The sequence below is a fragment of the Rhinopithecus roxellana genome, chromosome 9 (assembly GCF_007565055.1).
Source record: "Rhinopithecus roxellana isolate Shanxi Qingling chromosome 9, ASM756505v1, whole genome shotgun sequence".
Lineage (NCBI taxonomy): Eukaryota > Metazoa > Chordata > Mammalia > Primates > Cercopithecidae > Rhinopithecus > Rhinopithecus roxellana.
Window position 1 is genome coordinate 141,778,485 of NC_044557.1, and position 21,091 is coordinate 141,799,575.

Consider the following 21,091-nt stretch of genomic DNA (forward strand, 5'->3'; position numbering starts at 1 on the left):
AGCTCTTGAATTTCAAAAGCAAAATCACTCAACTATATCATAACAAGAACTTCTCACATATACCCTAGAGAAACATGAACAGAGAAAGAATGACAACAAAGTTAACAGTGGTTTGGATAGTATTTCCTTCTTAAATAGTCCATTCAGAAGTGTACAAGTACTAACATGTTTTGTGATGTAGAGCCTAATGAATCTACTGCCTGCTCCTCATCTTAGCCTCACCTATGACAGACATCACTAGTTGAACACAAAACTTTCCCTCTGAACCTGGAGGCACCCTGAGAAACCATGGACACTATCCTACAGGCGAATTCTTATCCACTAACCGGAGTTGGCCACTAACCAGTGTTGGCAGGTGAGACAATATTCACTTGCCATTCCTGTTGTGAGAGAAGAAAAAAAAAAACAACTAAGGGTAAATAAGCCCCACCCTATTCTTTATCAGCTTAATCACTTGAACAACTCAAAACACCATCCTGCCAAACAATGAGGCCCTGTTTTATTGCAGTGAAAAGGGTCAGAGACATTTGTTGCTGCAAGGACTTTGAAGATGACCCAGTCCTCCCTTGTCATTGATCAGAGGAGAGCATGGAGGCCGGGGGCTAAGAGAAGAGAAAGATCGTCCAACTTAATATGAGTTAGTAGAAAAACTAAGGTGGGACTGGGTGCGGTGGGTGGCACATGCCTGTAATCCCAGCACTTTGGGAGGCAGATGCAGGCATATCACTTGTAGTTAGTAGTTCGAGACCATCCTGGCCAACATGGTGAAACCCCATCTCTACTAAAAATACAAAAATTAGCCGGGCATGGTAGTGCATGCCTATAATCCTAGCTAATTGGGAGGTTCAGGCAGGAGAACTGCTTGAACCTGGGAGGCAGAGGTTGCAGTGAGCTGAGATCAAGCCGCTGCACTCCAGCCTGGGCGACAAGAGCGAAACTCCATGTAAAACAAACAAACAAACTAAGGTGGGCCCAAGGTTAGTGCCCTTTTCTACATGTCACACCCCTCTCAGCCAGGGCTGGCAGTGAAGGTGAAGGGAAACTACACTCCATTTCTTTTATTCAGTCTCCTTCTGTTCCTTGCATCTCCAGGAGAATGCAAATAGCTTTGGTCTGCACCTCTTAACATTTCCCCTACCATCTGGCTCTCAAATATAAACATGGTTTTGTGGCCAAAGTGGAAGAGGAAGTAATGTCTCTGAAACTTATTTTCCTGCTAACATGGCAAAATTATACACTCTCCCAAGAGCCCCTTCTAAATTGCACAACAGTCCCCAAACCTTCAACGCTGTTCATGACAAACAATATATCATTTATTTTTATCCAGTTACTTTAACGATCTCAAAAACTGGATGTTAGGTATCTGAATGCGAAAGAGCTTATAATCTTTAACTTCTATAAATGAGTACATTTGGTATAAAAACCATTGTGAAATGTTTTTACGCTAATATCCAAAAGGATCAAGATCATAACTTTGAAATTTTCTACACTTAAAAGAACACACACAAAGAACCTGCTAAAATTCCCAAATAAGAAAAATTTACTGTCTTACGTATTTTGATTCGGTCATTTAAAAAGCTTAGTAACGTTATTTCTATAGGATCCCAAAGTTCTGAGGACCCAATGCTAATTTTACAACAGCACTATGTTGTATCAGAAGTTCTTAAATGATGCCACTAACGATATCACATCACAAAGAAACAAGCAGACAAAGCAAGAAACCACTATTCGTTAAAGGGATTCAAATACTTAAGCCAGTATAAATCAGAACACCGATCAAAAGAGAAAGTTAATTCTTAACATGACCATCCATTATCAGAAGCAGGAAATTTTCAGCGCAAAATGATTTTTTCATGTTTTGAGGTAGTCTTTAAATGTATACATGTTTAATACTTTCAATTACAACTTAGGAAAACAATCAAAGATGTGACGTTTCCATTTTAATTTCAGGAAAGTATTTTTCTACACTTGCACAACTACCAGCTACATACACACAAACACTAGTTATTTAATAAGAAACTAAACCATCAAAAAGTCTTTGATAATAGGATAATTTCACGTGCCAGAGCATTAACGATGCTGCTGAATTATATCAAGAGTGCCAAAACCCATAAAAGAGACAATAAAATTGGTCCTACACAGAAGCATTCACATCTTAAATATACATACAAAATGCCCCCAAATACTACAATTACCATAAATTACAAGTTACAAAAATACAGTCAACAGATCCTAAATCAATTTATTGAATAAAAATTTAAGCATGCTTACAAAGAAAAGAAAACAGAAATCGTCGACCTACTTTTTTTCCCAGTAAACGTGGCTAACAAAGGAATGATACAAAGGCTGTACGATCCCACGAGCAGCAGTGTCAATAAGGTAGCATCATAGTGCCTCTCTGAACCAGGCGGTGGGGTGAGTGTAGAATTGATAAAGATTTTTGAAGAAATATCAGTTTCTGTACAACTGCGAAATCCTCCTGGTACAGTCATTTAAAAGGATCAAAGCAAGCTTAAGCAGGAAAAACTGCAGCCATGTTCACTCTCATATCCCTCATGCTTGCTCTTAGTGAATTCGAATGGAGGAAAAAAAAAATGTGTAAGCTCCAAGGCACTACACAAAACAGATTAAACCAGCTAGCAAATCAAACTAAGAAAGAGACTCATTGATCTGAATGCTTAATCCGCCAACAGGAACACATCGCCACTAGACAGGCTCTGTGGGTGTATGGTAAACCCCTTTGTTAAAAGACAAAAAGGAATAGACAAAAGCATTTTACAACCTCCTTAGGAGCATCAGACATGGTACTGAAACGGTGGTCAAGTCAACATGGATGTCGACGGAAAACGCGGGGCTGTGGCACTACAGATTGTGTCTGCTTCAAGTGCCACAAATTCTGTTGCCACAACAGTTTTTCTAGAGCATGCTGGTGATTCTATTTGGCAGTTTGTTTTTCAAATTGCTTTGCAAGACAAAGAGAGTTTAAAATAATACATGTGTGAATTACCTTTTCAAATTCAGAGTTCTCTCTTACATGCAAGCCTGATTTTGTGCCACAACTTCAAAATTCAAACAATAAAGCTGGTAATAATCCTGTTTAATTTCAAGTCACATATCCCAGTATTTCTGAAGGGCCAGGGTATGCAGCTACTTACTCTCATATGAGTCCAGCTACTGCTGCTAGGTGACCCATCGGAAATGTGCTCATTAATTCAATGCCTTCTCTACAAAAAAATGATTTTGCAATTCCCTCACATACCTGCTGTGTGATTTTGTACCAGTGACAGTATCTCTAAGCCTCAATCCCCTCATATATAAAAAACAGGATAACAGTAGAAGTCACTTGAGAGAAAAAGATAAAAGCAAATATGGACATCCTAAAATACTGCTCCACACCCAGAGGAACCTTATGAGCATTATGACACTTTGTCCCCATCTCCTTACCCAAAAGAAGAAACCGATCCGTCAAACTGAAGAGATCAGTTTGCTGCTCCTCTCCATACCCTTGTGTCTGGTTTTATTAGTATTCTCATCATCCATGAAAATACCTTCTTTTTCTCCTCCACTATTTTTTTAGAATAAGGGCCATTTCTTTTACATCCTATGTCCCTCACTGCACCTATCATGGTGTCTGTGCACAGCAGGCACTTCAACATTAAATTTATGAATTATTTCGTGGGGGAGTATAAAAAAGGGAATGAGAAAAATAAGAACCAAGTCCAAATACATCTTTGGAATGAAAGAGATATCTCAGTAAGTTCACTCATTTATACACAGAAAATAGAACTCAGGTTAACTGAAAACGTTAACAAAATTCTCCTGAGTTTAAATTGTTTAGAATGAGGATTCAAGTTATACTAGTCATATTACACAAAATCTAGCATCCAAAGATACCACAAGAGATAATCTTTTGCAAAGTACATGAAACTATAGTAATCTTTTTCCTGATTCCAGTTAGAGTCCAAATCCCGAGTCGCTACTCTTAACCCTCCAAAAAACCATTACTTCAGATGACGCACTTTAGAATCCTTCATGCAAAAATACACTTTAACACACAATTATTTCAAGAGAGTTTTTCAAAGATTTTTGTTTTTTTCTGCCAAACTTTCAGAGCAACTCCAAGGAAGCAGTATGCATATTTTTCCTGAAACCCTAGAAACAAAAATTCTAATTATACGCAGAGCATTCGTTTTTCTTGCAATGACTGTTTCCACAACCCCCGAAGCGTGATATAAAGTTGACTTACAATTGTTGCTGTAAGTGCTCAGCTCACTGTGGGTGCTGGCTATTGAGGAGGTGCTTCCTGTCCTCCGCAGCGCGGAACTTTTCAAAGATGCTTTGGATTTAGGAAGTGGCCTAGACAAATTCACCCATGACGACTGTGCAGTTTTCAAGGATGCAGGCTTTCCTTGGGGTTTAAAAAAAAAAAAAAAAAAGTTTCCACTGCTATTCATCCTGAAAGCCAGCACTTTTTAAGCCTGTAAACTCAAACTTCTGCACTAACAACAAAGTCAAAACACAAAATGAATATTCACGATCATGTAACTTCAGACGAAAGATGAAAGCTTCACGCAGACGTGTTTATTTTTGATCATTTAGAGGTAAGAGAGCAGAAATGATGAGGCAATTAGGATATGAGAAGTGTGGCAGTAACCCTGTCTCCTAAAGTAATTAACTCACACATGTTCTCTGAAGGAGAAGATCAATCAGAAGAATCGTGAGAAAGCAGCTTTTGGCAAAACTGAAATCAAAGAATAAACAAACTGATATGACCTCCCATACTGTTGACTAAAAAAAAAAAAAAAAAAGAAATTCCATTAGCACAATAGGCTATCATATAAGAAATAAGTACGTGGAAAATTTCAAAATCACCCTAACAGAAAGAAAAATGCAACTTGGTAAGAAAAAACTTCATTTGAAAAATGCCTAATGTTCTAACACCAGGTGGTGCTATACTATTCTTTTTTTTTTTTTACTCTCACCTTTTCTTCTTTATTCTCCACGGTTTATTTATTCTCACCTGCAGTCCTACCTTCCTTCTGAATCTCAAGGCTACTCGTGTTTTAAAGTACTTATTGAGTACTTTAAGTTTTTATCTTGGACTGACATGCTCCTGTTTATGCTGATTATAGCTCCATTGTTTTATTATTATTATTTTTAATCTCACTTTGTTGCCCAAGCTGGTCTCAAACTTCTGGCCTTAAGCAGTCCTCTTGCCTCAGCCTCCCAAACTGCTGGAATTACATGTGCAATCCACCCCACCCAGCCATATAGCCCTATTTTTAATTTTTTTTTCCAGCTTCACACCATTGAAATCATCTTTTCTTCCCCAGATCCCCATATATTCTAGCACTGTCTCCCATTGTGGCCAGTACCACCTGACAGAAGTTGAAAAGGACCTTTGATGAAAATGACATTGTTGCGTATCACTAAGGATCTCATAAGCGAGTCAGGTAATGCTGCCAGAAAGTCATGCCCATTGCATTGTTCCAGCGATTTCGCTCATAAAAACCTCATCCTAATGAAGAAAAAGATGCTGAAGCTCCTCAGGCCGGGCATGTGAAGTGACCGCATTAAGCTCCCATTTCGGCTCCAGCCTCACTCTTGTATTGCTCTTCAACATCCACGTGTGCTCTGCTCCAATCAACCTAGCTTTCTCTCTGACACCAGGGCACACCGTGTGCTATTCTATTAATATTCCAACAGGCACATCATTTCTTTTCAAAGAGCTCTTCTTCCTCCTCTTTTTGAATCCTTATTTAACCCTTTATATCACTGTCTAAACTGTACTGGACTCCTAAAATCCTGTCCTTCCATCCCTTCCAACTCCATCGTGTTAATCTCCTGAATGTGAAAATGAAGGTCGTGACCCAATCTAAAATTTGGGATTCTCCACTATGCCCAGCATGTGGCCCAGGACAGCTTTGAATGCTGACCCGATACAAGTTCATCAATTTTCTTAGAACATTATGAGATTTTTTTGCTATTTTTTTTGTTAGCTCATCAGCTATCATTAGCGTATTTTATGTGTGGCCCAAGACAATTCTTCCAGTGTGGCCCGGAAGCCAAAAGATTGGATACCCCGATCTATAGGATGGTGATCTTAGTTTCAATCCTTTTATTTAACATTAATTTCACAGGCTTAAAAGGCAATGTAGGGTTGATCCCTACCCACTTCTTCCCCCTTAGGCCATGTCTCCACCCTTTCATACACACACACCCCTTAGTGGTTTCTCTCCAGTCATTTCACTCTATTCTTCTGCTTATGTACATCCTTCCCACTGAATGGCCTCCTTTCTATCCCCTCCCCTATTTCTGTCCAGTGAATGCAAAGTCAGCTCAAGCTTCTCTTTTAAACTTTGCTACTCATTTGCAGCTCCACCCTAGGCCTACTGAATCACCACCTGCAGTTTCACAAGATCCCCAGATGATTAAAATGCACGTGGAGTTTCTGAAGCACTGCTGAGAATCAGGACCTCTTTGTGAGCTTATCCTGCCAGGACACCCTCCTCTGTGTGCCATGGACTACGCCTTGCTTTCTGCTCACACCACGTACTTGCTTCTATCACAGCATTTGCCCCCACATTCCTCTTGGACCATCTCCAAGGTTCTTGAGATCAGGAAGAGCACCTGATTCAATTCGGGTCCTCAGGAACTGACAAAGGTCTAGCATGGAGTGAGCCTTAATAAATGTTTCCTCAACAAATTCATTTTTTTAATGCCAAGAGTAAATGATATATTTTGAAAATGTGTTCGCCCATCACCTGCATTGAAGCATTCAGTGCTTAACCCATTTTCATAAGTTTATGTGTCTCTTCAGTCTATTAGAGACTTTTTTCTTTACACCCTTTACAATAATTAGCAACTGTGAGATGGCAAATACCCATTTTAAAAATTTATGTTTAGCCACCAGTTTTACTTGCTTTAGGAGGAACAGAAAAACGGATTTTTAGAATACAAATTTACCAAATTGCTGCCCTTTCAGCAGAAACAATGATGAGTCATCATCATCACAACTGATAAACAAGGGTAGGCAAGTAACAGATCAAAATGACTGGGCCACAGCCACAGTGCAGCCAAGGCTTCCTACATTTTGGAAATCCGCTTATTCTTCAGAAATACATGCCTCGTAGCTTTGTTTCTAAACACACCTTAGGTTTGCAGACATTTCTGTGTGCGCCTTGGAACTACTACAGAAGACCTGTACCTTCACACAGCTGCACTAGAGGAAAGCTCACCCCTGCACCCAAATATCATTTCCCTGACCTCCCCTATCTCACTGGCACCCCCATCCAGGCCCACCCCCTACACCTAATGACAGCCAGTCCTCGCCAAAGTCTTCCCAATTCCACCATGACTCTTGACTAATGAGCACTGAGGAGAACAAAATAAATGCTGATTTCACCAAAAGATTAGTTCCTTTGATAGTGAGAATAATCCCAACAGTGTGTGACTATTACTATCCCAGTTTATAGATGAGAAAATTACTTAGGTGGTTAAATGGCATACCTGGGTCACATACCCAGCTGGTGACAGTAAGGCCTAGAATCCAAGTGTCTAGCCACCCGCCCAGTGTTCCCTGGGCCATGCCACAGAATACAAGCATCTCAGTTAAAGAAGTATGAGGCCTGGAGGCAGACAGAGTTCTGACTGGAGCTCTTACTAGACAGGAGCTCCTACAGCGGAATGGGGAAAACAATGCGCATACAACAAAGACATTTAACTATTTCACCAACAGCTCCGACGTTTAGCTTAACAGTAAAGATGACCTAAAGTCGTTTTAATTGGATTTCATACCAAGCAATAAAATATGCACATCATAAGCAATATTAAAAGTCAAACACAGCAATATTAGGTTAACTGAGAGACTGCAAGTAACCCAGGCACTAAATTCTTAAACAGTGAAATCAATACAGGACTTCTCTGAATTACAGTCCTGAAAAGATGACATTTACCAGCTCATATCGTATTGTGTAACTTATCCCAGATGTGAAAGATAAAGATTTAAGATCTACTTGTCAGAATACTATTGACCTCAGCAGTTTATTTTAAGCTCATGCACTTAGCATAGACTTACGTATAGACAACAGATTTGTTTTTATTCTGTAATTATAACCATCTTTTATGTAGGGAAAATCTGGAAGGTATAACACTTCCACTTTGCCTCAGATAGTAACACAGACAGTCTACTGGATTTGAAGCAAACTTTCATTAATCAACCAATTTACTGAAACACTCACCTCAGAAAACCTGAGTAAGTGTACTATATTTAACAACAATAAAAATCAGTCAAAGATGCCTAGCAAAACTAAAATTTCAATGGAAAGATAAAGTGAACAACAGGATAGTGTTAATATTAATATTATCCTATTCTGTAAAACAAGATGGTAGAATGGTGCTTGCCAGGGGCTGGTGGGGAAGGGAAATGGGGAGTTGTTCAACGGGTATAAAGTTCCAGTAATGCAAGATGAATACGTCCTGCAGATGTGCTGTACAACACACTGCCTATGTTTAACAATACTGCACTGTGCACTGAAAAATGTGTTAAAGGGTAGATCTCGCTAGGTCTTCTAAGAAAGAAGGAAAAGAAAGAAGAGGCTGGGTGCAGGGGCTCATGCCTTTAATCCCAGCACTTAGGGAGGCCGAGGTGGGTAGGTTGCGAGGTCAGGAGATCGAGACCATCCTGGCCAACACGGTGAAACCTCGTCTCTACTAAAATACAAAAAACTGGCTGGCTGTGGTGGCCCGTACCTGTAGTCCCAGCTACTCGGGAGGCTAAGGCAGGGGAATCGCTTGAACCCAGGAGGCACAGGTTGCAGTGAGCCGAGATCACACCACCGCACTCCAGCCTGGGTGACAGAGCAAGACTCCATCTCAAAAAAAAAAAAAAAAAAAAAAAAAAAAAAAAAACAGAAAAAGAAAAAAGTAAAGAAGAGAAGAAACGAAAAGGAAGAAAAGAAACCAACAAACAGGACTTGGAGGGAGCAGTGATAGCTATGAGATATGGGAAATGAAGGAAGAAGAACAAATTATACAGGAACACTGAGAAATTATCACATTGGCTAGAGAAAAACTCAGAACTAACCTGGTTGAGGGGGTCCCAAGGCAAAAATAAAATTATAAAGTTCCATTTTGCAAATCCCCTGCAAAAAGAAAAACTTACATATTTTAAGTTTGTATTTACCTATATGTTGAAAAAGTCCAAAAGGCCATACCACAATTTTGTGAGACTAGTAAGAGGTACAGCAGAGTCAGACAAGGAAGAACAGGGAAGGTGCAGAAATGATAACTTTTCCTTCATACTTTATATACAAATACATTACTCCATATGAATTTTAATTTTACAATGAGCATATTTTATAATGAAACTATTAAATATTATTAAAGTCAATGGGGTCAAATTTAATCAGATAAGACATCTAAGACAAAACAAAGAAATAAAGAAAGGATAAAATTGGATCGATTAAGTTGATTTTAATAATCACTTTTATTTCTGGTCATCTGTAATCATTACTTATTCTTCAATTTTCTTTTATTTTACAGTACTTAAAGAAAAAACAGAATCAGTATTCTAATTGATGCTTTGTATGGCTATCATAAAAACAGTCGCTTTACTACTGGAAAGTTCATCATGTTACCCTCATGGGATGTTTCCTAGGACTGGACATTAAAGCCCAAGAATGAACTCCTGAAGGGTGTCCTTTGTCTCGACCCTTATGTTAAATGATTCACTCTCCAGGAGAGAGTTCCCAGGGCCCTCACAGGTATGTAGTGTAATCTCTCAGCAACAATTTGGCCTTCTCCATTCTTGAAGGAAGGCCTAGGGAAGAAGGTGGGTCCCACACCACTCACAGATCACCTTTAATATCATGACAGCAATTTCCAGAGCCACACAAACACCTACCAAAGCAACTTCTCGTCTCTCAACTATCGCCTAGATGCAAAGAAATTCAGCACTAACATACATATATTTTTAAATTTTTGTAGAGGTGGCGTCTATGTTGCCTAGGCTGGTCTCAAACTCCTGGGCTCAAGTGATTCTCCTGCCTTGGCCTCCCAAACTGCTGGGATTACAGGTGTGAGCCACCATGCCCAGGCTTAATATATTTTTCAGAAGACTATTCAGCATTGAAAAGGTGACTTCTTGTTTATATATTTGGTAACAATTTATGGATTTTGAAGATGAGTTTTAATTAGTTAACAAAGAAACACTGACTACTATATGATCTATATCAAAAGACACATATCTGTTTTTATTTTTTTTGAGACAGAGTCTCACTCCATCACCCAGGCTGGAGTGCAGTGGTGCCATTATGGCTCACTGCAACCTCCGCCTCCCAGGTTCAAGCGATTCTCCTGCCTCAGCCTCCTGAGTAAGCTGGGATTACATGCACACACCACCACACCTGGCTCATGTTTTTCTATGTTCAGTAGAAACAGGGTTTCACGAGGCTTGTCTCAAACTTCTGACCTTAAGTGAGCCACCTGCCTTGGCCTCCCAAAGTGCTGGGATTACAGGTATGAGCCACTGCGCCTGGCCAAAACAGATCATCTTAATAAAAATCTGGACAATAGATTCACATGAAGATGTGTGTTACCCAAGTATTTATGTGCTTACCTAGTAAGGCAACTGCAAGTAATCACAAAGTTCAAACATATACAGAGCCATAAACACCTGACATCCTGCCACAGGATTAACTACCAGATGTTCTCAGTAAAAACTGTAAACTAGAGAAAACATCATGTCTCATCATAAGATATGTTGTTCTGTAGTTTATACGGCTTAGTAGGAACACAGGTATCATGGGGAAGAAGAAGAAAATGAGGCTGGAGAAATAGGTAGTTTACAGTCGGGTGAGACATGGCACTGAATGCCAGACTCATAATTTTAGACCTTAATTGTTAGGGATGGATATGGTGGGAAGATGTGTGTTGCAGGGGTGGGGGAGACTGAGGCTTTCTTAGCATTTACATCAGAACTTGATTGTGTGGTAGCAGTGTGCACAACTGATTGAAGACTGAAATCAGGGAAAAAGGAAGCTAGAATACCAGCACCTGCCAGCTTTAGAGAAGTGAGAATTTTAACTAGAAAATGAAAAGATTATTGAGGTCCATTTGAAATATATCAGTAAGGCATGCAAGTTGCAAGGCCACTAACTACTAAGGTCAGAAACAGAAAATGCCAAATTGACAGACACAGTTAAAATACAAGACATGAGAATATGTATTTTTTTTCCAATTAATTCAGAGAATGTTTCTAGCTATCATTATAACTTGGGTTTCTTAAACACAAGTCAACTACACAGGGACAGTTACCTGTAGAGTAATTATCTACAGTAACTAGGAATTATTACAAAATCACGGGAAACCTAAAAGTGACAAACAAGTTAACAGTAAGTTATGAGAGAAACAAATTATACATACTCAAAACCGTGTTTGCAGGTTCACTTCCAATTAAGCTTAAGGGACCAAATTCTCTCAACACTAAATATACATGTTTAAGAATTTAGCTTCAGGCCGGGCGCGGTGGCTCAAGCCTGTAATCCCAGCACTTTGGAGGGTCGAGGCAGGGGATCACCTGAGGCCAGGCCAGGAGTTTGAGATCGGTCTGGCAAACATGGTAAAACTCCATCTCTACTAAAAATACATAAAACATTATCTGAGCGTGGTGGTGGGCACCTATAATTCCAGCAACTTGGGAGGCTGAGGCAGGAGAATCACTTGAGGCTGGAAGGTGGAGGTTACAGTGAGCTGAGATCCTGCCACTGTACTCTGGCCTGGGCGAGAGAGCAAGACTCTGTCTTAAAAAAAAAAAAAAAAAGTGAAAGACTTGAGCAGATATCTGTACAACCATCTTCATAGCAGCATCATTCACGATAGCCAAAATGTAGAAGCAACACAACTTTCACAGGCAGATGAATGAACAGAAGGTGGTACAGCTATGCCATGGAATATTCTCCTGCCTTAAAAAGGAAGCTGACACATGATACAACATGGATGAACCTTGAAGACACGATGCTAACTGAAATTAGCCAGTTACAAATATGTAACGATTCTCATTCATGATTACTAGAATAGTCAAACGCATATAGACAGAACACAGAACGGTGAGTGCCAGGCGCTGAAAGAAATGGAGAACTGGGGGTTAGTAAAATGGATACAGGATTTCAAAGGGAAAACAAAGTTCTGGAGATGGATACGGAGGATAGCTGCACAAAAATGTGAATGTACTTAATGCCACAGAATTGTACATTTAAAAAAATTGCTCAAGTGGCACATTCTGTGCAATGTATGTTTTGCCACAATTTTTAAGTTAAAAAAAAAGGAACTTGTGCAACTAGTTAGAGTACGATATTAAAAAAATAAAAGTCTTACTGGAATAAAACCATACTGACACCATTAATAAGGTGGTATATAAATCTCAGAAATATAAAAATTCAGGATAGGGGCCAGGCGTGGTGGCTCACACCTGTAATCCCAGCACTCTGGGAGGCCGAGGCGGGCGGATCACGGGAGGTCAGGAGATGAGACCATTTTGGCTAACATGGTGAAACCCCGTCTCTACTAAACATACAAAAAATTAGCTGGGCATGGTGGCCGGCGCCTGTAGTACCAGCTACTTGGGAGGCTAAGGCAGGAGAATGGTGTGGACCCGTAAGACGGAGCTTGCAGTGACCCGAGATCGCACCACTGCACTCCAGCCTGGGCCACAGAGCGAGACTGCGTCTCAAAAAAAAAAAAAAAAAAAAAGGGTAAAGGAGGTATCTTAAATCAGCAAAAACACTTATTTGTGGTATTAAGATATTTGAATTATTAAATTAAAATTTGAGAAGCAGAACGGTATAGTGGTTAAAAGCTGACAATCTCAAGGCAGATCATCTAGGTACAAACCCGCGCCACCTCACACTGCCTAGTGAGCACGTTCCTTACCACTCTGCACTTCTGTTTTCCATATATAAGAATGGGGTTGATAGGAGTAGTCCCTACCTCACAGGTTCTTGTGAGAATTAAATAAATTTATAATTTTAAAATGCTTAGGCCGGGTGCAGTGGCTCACGCCTGTAATCCCAACACTTTGGGAGGCCGAGATGGGTGGATCACGAGGTCAGGAGATCGAGACCATCCTGGCTAACACAGTGAAACCCCGTCTCTACTAAAAATACAAAAAAAAATTAGCCGGGCATGGTGGCGGGCACCTGTAGTCCCAGCTACTCGGGAGGCTGAGGCAGGAGAATGGCGTGAACCCGGGAGGCAGAGCTTGCAGTGAGTGGAGATTGCGCCACTGCACTCCAGCCTGGGCGGTAAAGCGAGACGCCATCTCAAAAAAAAAAAAAAAAAAAAAAAAAGCTTAGAACAGCATCTGGCACAAAGTACCATACAAATATTAGCTATTAGCGCTCACCATCCACCAAAATAAATTAAATTGGATTACGATTACAAAGCAAAGGGCTTAAGATGAAACCATAAAACACAATAATTAAATATAGGTCAGTCTTCTTTTTGAGTAGAGAGCATCTTATGCATAAAAACACAGGAAAAGATAAAGGAAACAAGATATCTGACAACACAAAAGTGAAAAAAGATTAAGAAATCACCATATGCAAAATAAAAAGACATAAAAACAACAGGCAAGGAAATGAACAGCAGCAGATCAACAAAAAATCCTATGCCCCTAAATGTAAGTGAGCAAAAGCTCTCAAAAGAATGAATTTTAAAGAGTTGATAACTTTTTTTTTTCTCCAAGCTCACTGTGTCTAACACCTTTCCTGGTGAGCCAACTATCATTCCTAATCCCCATCTCCATTGCTTAACCCCATAGAAAAGTTTAAAAAGTCAAATACTTGCTTCCTGATCTTTCATGCCAGTAGGGGCAAGAGCCAGATCTGGTCTGTGCCAATCAGACATAAGGACGAGAGGGCAACGGGGGAGCTGCTGAACGTGTGTCCCCAATTAAACGAAGAGAGGAGGAGGTCCCTGTCCCGAGATGCCGTCCTTTGCTTCCAGCCTTTGAACACAGTCACAGGAAGTGGTGGCATGCACACGGAACTCTTAGCAGCCATATTTTAACTGAAAAGCCAATGACAAAGCCACATGCTGATGTGAGATGAGCAGAGAGGCAGAGAGAGGACATTTCTGAATCGTCAAACCTGGAACAGCCTGCCTCTAGCCCTCCCAAAGCATAAACACACACAGCCTCTGGTTTACATCCACCAGTTAGGTTTTCTGTCGCCTGCTGCAAATTGTGTTCTTAACTGCGCCATTCTCCTGCCAGCAGTATTGGATGCAGTTGGTTCCTCTTTTCTCGTTGAAAGGCTTTCCTTATTTGGCTTCTGGGATGCCCCTACCTTCCTGCTGTTCCTTCTTGACTTTGGAGAGTCTAGGGAGCATCCCAGAGCTATCCTTGACCTGTGCTCTCTACACTTACTGCTTTGGGGATCTCATCCAGTCTGGTGACTTTAAATATCCTCTATATGGTGCTGAATCCTAAATTTATATCCGTAGACCAGATTTCTTCCATGCACTTCAAACTTGCATATCCAGCTTTCTACTCCACACGGCCTCTTATCAATCATTTCAATGTAACTGAGTTTCAGATCTCCCCTTCCCAACATCTGTGCTTCCACCATCCAGTCTCATCTCGGGTAAAGGCTGCACCATTCTTCCATTGCTCACACCAACATGGTCATGGTCATCCGTGACTCTTCCCTTTGCTCTCACCCCCAATCCAATCTAAGCAAACCTCACTGGCTGTCCCTTCAAGCACATACCTAGAATCTGACCAGGCCCTACTGCCACAACCTGGGTCCCAGAAACCATAACCTCCTGCTGTCATCACAGCAACCCCTCCTAACTGATCTCCCTGTTCCTACCCCACCCACATCCAATCTACTCCCAACACAACTATCAGAGTGATCCCATTAACATTTAAGTCACTCCACTTCAAAGTCAAAATCCTAATTATGATTTTCAAGACTATACATGATCCATGCTGGGCACGGTGCCTCACGCCTGTAATCCCAGCACTTTGGGAGGCCGAGGTGGGTGGATCACCTGAGGTCTGGAGAACGAGACCGGCCTGAACAACATGGTGAAACCCTATCTCTACTAAAAATACAAAAACTAGCTGGCCGTGGTGGAAGGCGCCTATAATCTCAGCTACTCGGGAGGCTGAGACAGAAGAACCGCTTAAACCCGGGAGGCGGAGGTTGCAGTGAGCTGAGATCGTGCCATTGCACTCTAGCCTGGGCAAAAGAGCAAGACTCCGTCTCAAAAAGATAAAACAGCAGACACTGTCTCCATTATATATGTAAACACGCGTGCATGAGAATATGCAGAAAAAAAGGTGCCAAATAGTCATAAATTTTTAAGTTAAAAGCTATTTGGTGGTGGTAAGATGACAGGTGTTTATTTTCTCACTTTAAATTTAAAATGCTATACCTTTAAAATAGCCTACTGGGAAGAGAGTAAACTTGACAAACTATCCAATTTGCCTGGTTAAATTCAAGACACAAGAAGTAAAGAACAAAACAGGGCCCCGCATCCCTTTCTTGATATTGACATTGACAAGAGGCTCTCGGTCAGCCTCTTCTTTGTTGACTGCCAGAAAGCCAATCTGTTGTGTTCTAATCACCTGCTGGCCCTCCTCTGTATTTTCACTCCATTTGTACTTACTTTGACCACAATCTCTACATTCTATACTTTGAGCCGTAACTCAGAGTATTGAGAGAAAAATATCTCAATCCATGTACATCCTCCTTATTTCTCGGATCTCAGGGGGCAAAAGTTAAACAGCACAAAGCATCAACATTAAACCAAGTCTGGCCCCTATCTATTTAAGAGTGTAACTCTATTACACTATATAATCTCCTACATTACAGAAAGAAAAAAATTAAGCAAACTTTGGTATTTATAATTACACCCTCATCCAAAATCCTACAGTTCTTTTTATTAAATTTTACTGTTATAAGAACAAATGTGATGAAAGAAGAATCTGTCACCTCTTCTGTTTGGCAGTTAATACCAAGAAGGCAAAAACCTTATCTTACGCATCCTACAATCCCTCAGTGTCTGGGACATGACTTATCTAGCATACGCTATCTATTAAGTAAATATGTTGCAGAACACAGTGTATTTCAGTAACACTCTACATTTATATCTTGCAAATGTGATTTTAGTATTCTACCTTCCAGAGTTCCTCAAGGCCATAGGACTCTGTATAATTATCCTCGTTTGCTTAAATTCAAGGGTAAGCTCCCCAGACAAAGGCACAGCAACACAGGTGAGTCACAACAAAAACACAGCAAGTCTGAAGAGTGCAGTAATTTGACAAAGCAGCAAAAAGTCCCACAAAGCAAGGTTCTCACGATGACTCCAGCTGCAGAGAAGCGCAGCATTCTCGGTGATGCCGTCAGTACCTGCCTCTGCAAGTATGTTCACAAGATGTCTGTGGCTTCAGGTGGGGATTAAACAAAAATAACTGCCTTAGTCACAGGCCTGGAACATGTGTCCCATAACTACAGGAACATTTAAATTCAGAGGGGAATAAACCAAAGGCTTAGCGGTGTTGCTTCCTTTTCCCAGCTACCATACAAAGGAGATGAACAAGGGTCATGTACACCAGCCAATTTATTTACCATCTGACACTCATGCTAATAATGCCTGATAAGAACAAAAGAAGGTGCACAGTGAGCCTCCTGGCTCATTAGGAGTCAAGGTTTATGAGCAGAGCTCCATTGGGCAATGAGATGGTGAGATCACTGAGACCTCAGAACTTAACACCATCTTTTTTTTCTTTTCTTTTCTTTTCAGAGGGTCTCGCTCTGTCACCCAGGTGGCAGTACAGTGGTACAATCATAGCTGACTGTAGACTCAAACTTGGGCTCAAGAGATGCTCCTGTCTCAGCCTCCCAAGTAGCTAGTAGCTGAGACTACAGGCAGGAGCCACTGGGCCTAGCCTGTCCTTATATTTTTATGTCAGCTCTTTTCTGAGGGTTTCCTTGGTCTCTACATATTTTTACTCTTAAACTTCAAGCATGCACATATCCCTATGAGGTGCTTCCCAGTTTGTAGCCTCCTCCAATTTCACACACCCCGAACGAAACTCACTATTCTCCTCCAGAAAACTTCTTGCTACTCTATTCCACATTTCACTTCATGACCTACCATGAAGTGGTGGGTAGACACTTGGGACTGTTCACCACCAAAAGAAGTGACCAGACACTTTCTCCAAATTATTTTAAATATGTACTCTACCATCTGTTCCCAAAAAACGTGTAGCACTCGTGCAAGTTTGTGTCTAGAGTACTAGAACTAATCAGCCTCAATCTCCCTGGAGGCAGAGGCTCATCTCATTGACCCCGGGACACGTCTGCTGTGTCCAGCAGGACATGCTGACCCTGGCCTTGACGTTCCCCAAGCACATGGTATCTTTTGAGAACGCCACATCTGCACCTTCGGGAACCCCAGCTGCCTCCTCTACTGGCAAGGCGCATTCCAAACTCCTGCAGGCGCATTCCAAACAGTTCAAATGTCACCGCCTCTCCTCCAGTTCTCCCTCATAATGAGTTAGTGTTGCTCCTTTACTGTGGATACATAGTGCTTCGCACAGGTCTCCATTCAAATCAAGCCAAGCAATGTTTCGAAACACCTTTTGTGTAACCAGTACACTGTGCACTGGAAAATATGAAAATAACTAAGAGCTGAACTCTATCCTTATGGATTTCACCGTCTAGAAGGAGACAGACATGTAAGGAAATAATCAGCATACAGCACTATGAATGCAAAGTAGCAGAGAGGCCAGGACAGCTGGGCTGGAATCTGAAGAGCCAAGAGTTTTCATTGGAACGATTTGCTTAGACACCCCCTTATCCCCTCACCCTCCAACCAGTAAGCTCCTTAAGAGGACATATTTGCTTAATCCTGTTTGTAGTCTCAGAATCTAGTACACTGCCCAACACAGAGCAGGGACCCTAAGCACTCCTTGAATGAATGGGCAGGCCTGCACTGTGACATACTAAGCCTACTCATGAGTCATTCCACAAAGCAATCTTCTCCATAATTACTGCCAAGTGAGAATTGTGTGAAACGCCTGGAAAAGATCAAGCATTTACAAGTGATGATGTCTGTGAGGACGAAAAGAGGACACGTGCCTCATAGGCACCCGCATGGCCCTGCCGGGTTGGTTGACCTCCTCCGCCCACCCACGTCCTCCAGCCCACACCACACACAGTGAGTGGTTCACTGTTCCTTGCGCACCCCACACCCTGCCTCACCTCGGGGTCTCTGCACGGCTGGTCCCTGTGCCTGGAAAGTCCTCCCACCTGACATCCAAAAGCCTCCCTCCTCCCCTCCTTGCAAGTGTTTGCCCAAATGTCACCCTCTCAGTGAAGCCTTTCTTGATCTAGCCGTTTAAAAATCTAATTTCCTTCACTGCTTTTTTTTTTCTTTTTCTTTTTCTTTTTTTTTTTTTTTTTGAGATAGGGTCTTGCTCTGTCACCCAGGCTGGAGTGCAGTGATGCAACCTCAGCTCACTGCAACCTCCACCTCCCAGGTTCAAGAGAGTCTCCTGCCTCAAACTCTCAAGTAGCTGCAACTACATGCACCTGCCACCATGCCCAGCCAATTTTTGTATTTTTAGTACAGATGCGGTTTCACCATGTTGGCCAGGCTGGTCTAGAACTTCTGACCTCAAGTGATCCACCTGCCTCAGCCTCCCAAGGTGCTGGGATTACAGGCATGAGCCACCGTGCTCGGCCCTTTCTCCTTTATCTGTGGATTCATCATCATGAATCACCACTTGTAAATGCTTGATCTTTTCCATCATCATGAATCCAAAAATGTATTTATTTCTTAATCCCCTTATTAGAATTTAAGGTTCCTAATGGAAGGAATGGGCCTCTTCTGTGCACTTCATTACAGTACTTAGAAGAGTTCTTAGCACAAGCCAGCCTTCCTCACATTCTCCTTCACACACACGTGGTTTAATGAAGAATTCACTCATGTCCATGAAAGAAGACAAGAGTGTGTCAAGATTCCTGCATGTACATAAAGGACCAGGGTTAAGAGCACAGACTGTGGGGCCAGAATACCCGGCCCATTTCCCATCTCCACCAATTACCCCACTGGATAACTTTGGACAGGTTACTGAAGCTTTCAGACCCTCAAATTCCTCATCTGTAGAATGGGGATAATCACAGCATCCCTACTCGGAGTTGTGAGAATTAAATGAGATTATGCATTTAAAACAAAGCTTAGCATGTGCTTGGTGCACACAGGCATTCAAAACACGTTAGCGACTAATACTATTTTTATGAAAAGAGATCCTGAGATATACTCTAAAGAAAGTGATTTAATCACATACAAATATAGAAACACCTATTAGTGACACATTAATGTTAAATTTTATTCACATTTTAGAGACAGGGTCTTGCTCTGTCACCCCACCGGGAGTGCACTGGTGCAATTATAGCTCACTGAACCCTCAACCTCCTGGGCTCAGTGATCCTCCCACCTCAGCCTCCTGAGGAGCGAGGACCACAGGTGTGTGACACTTGCCCAGCTAACTTTATTTTTTAAGACAGGGTCTTACTCTGTTGCCCAGGCTGGCCTCAACCTCCTGGGCTCAAGTAATCCTCCCCAATTGCTGGGATTACAGATGGGAGCCACCATGTCCGTCCTCAAGGTGGCTTTTAGAATAACTCATTGAGTAACAACCTCTGATTTTTAATAATTACTTTATTCAAGTATGCGAAAAATCTCTCGTAATTTTGCTTACTATCTCTCTCAAACTCTCACCTAGAAAAGTTTAAAAGGATATAAAAGTAATTTGAAGAAGATTTTAAATTCTCTTTAACACGAAATGAATGAAAAAAAAAATCAGTTTACATAAACCACGAAGGAAATACCTTAGCAAGAAAGAAGAGAAACCTGCGATGACAGGCAAGTCACTGCAAGTTTCGGACCGACTGCTGTCTTGAAAGGAATTTACTTTATTAACTCACAATAAACTCAGTTGAAACAAAGAGTTGCCCGTTTGAAATGTGGTTTCTCTTTCTCTAGAAGAAAACTAAAACCCATCTCTTTCGGGAGGCCTTTCTTCACCGACCCGCCCCTGGACATTCTTCTTTTGGGGCCTTTTCCCCACCCATCACCATTCTTTGTGCAGCTTTGTGTTTGCTGCGTAAACACGCACTCTCCCTCCTCAGTTAGCTCTCCCGAGTCACAGGGCAGGGAGGGAATCCTGTGCTACTTCTGTAATCCTGCCTGGCTCAGGCTGGCCACTGAAACGGCAACCGCATGTGTGTAGAGAAGAACACAGATATTTATCATCTAAAACCTGGGAAGAGCTGGTATTGCCTCCAAAACAGAGTGACGGCGGGTCTCTCTGAAGATGTCTGGATTGATCATGAAGGATTTACTGAGCAGTTATTTATTCAGTGCATTAATTTATTATTACTGTATTTTTTATTGTTTTAAGTTCCAGGGTACACATGCAGGCTGTGCAGGTTTGTACCACAGGTAAACGTGGGCCATGGTGGTTGGCTTCACCTAGCAACCTAGGTATTAAGCCCGGCATGCATTAGCGATTTTTCCTGAAGCAGCATTAATTTTCCATAACCACATAAAATCATTTACATCACAGTAAATTGACATCAAGCTTTAAACCAAGGCCTGAAAAGAAAAGTGCCACAGTTTCTAAACCACTCAGCTGGGCAACAAGAATTTTAATTTTTAAAAAATTAAACGTTAGCCTGGTGTGGTGCTTCATGCCTGTAATCTTGGTGCTTTGGGAGGCCTAGGTGAGAGGATCACTTAAGCTTAATCTCAGGAGTTCGAGACCAGCCTGGCAACAAAGTGAGACATCCCCCCCATCTCTATAAGAAAAAATAAAAATCAGCTGGGTATGCTGAGGCACACCTGTGGTCCCAGCTACACGGGAGGCTGAGACAGGATTGCCTGAGCCCAGGAATTCAAGGCTGCCATGATCTATAGTGCAGCCACTGCACTCTGGCCTGGACGAGAGTGAGACTGTCTCAAAAAACAAACAAACAGAAAACAAAACAAAAAACAAATTAGACTTTATTTTATTATT

General features: G+C 41.5%; 1 protein-coding gene across 6 annotated transcripts in view; it reads right to left on the minus strand.

Moving 5' to 3' along the window:
• MTUS1 (microtubule associated scaffold protein 1) overlaps nt 1–21,091 on the minus strand; it is a 170,301-nt gene that overhangs the window by 81,780 nt on the left and 67,430 nt on the right. For 4 of the 6 annotated variants that reach the window (XM_010374479.2, XM_010374478.2, XM_030937665.1 and 1 more), the window contains exon 4: nt 4,247–4,408. The exons of the other annotated variants lie outside the window; for them this stretch is intronic. In XM_010374479.2, coding sequence (XP_010372781.1) covers nt 4,247–4,408 — 162 coding nt within the window. The remainder of the gene's footprint in view (nt 1–4,246; nt 4,409–21,091) is intronic. 6 annotated transcript variants of the gene reach the window in all.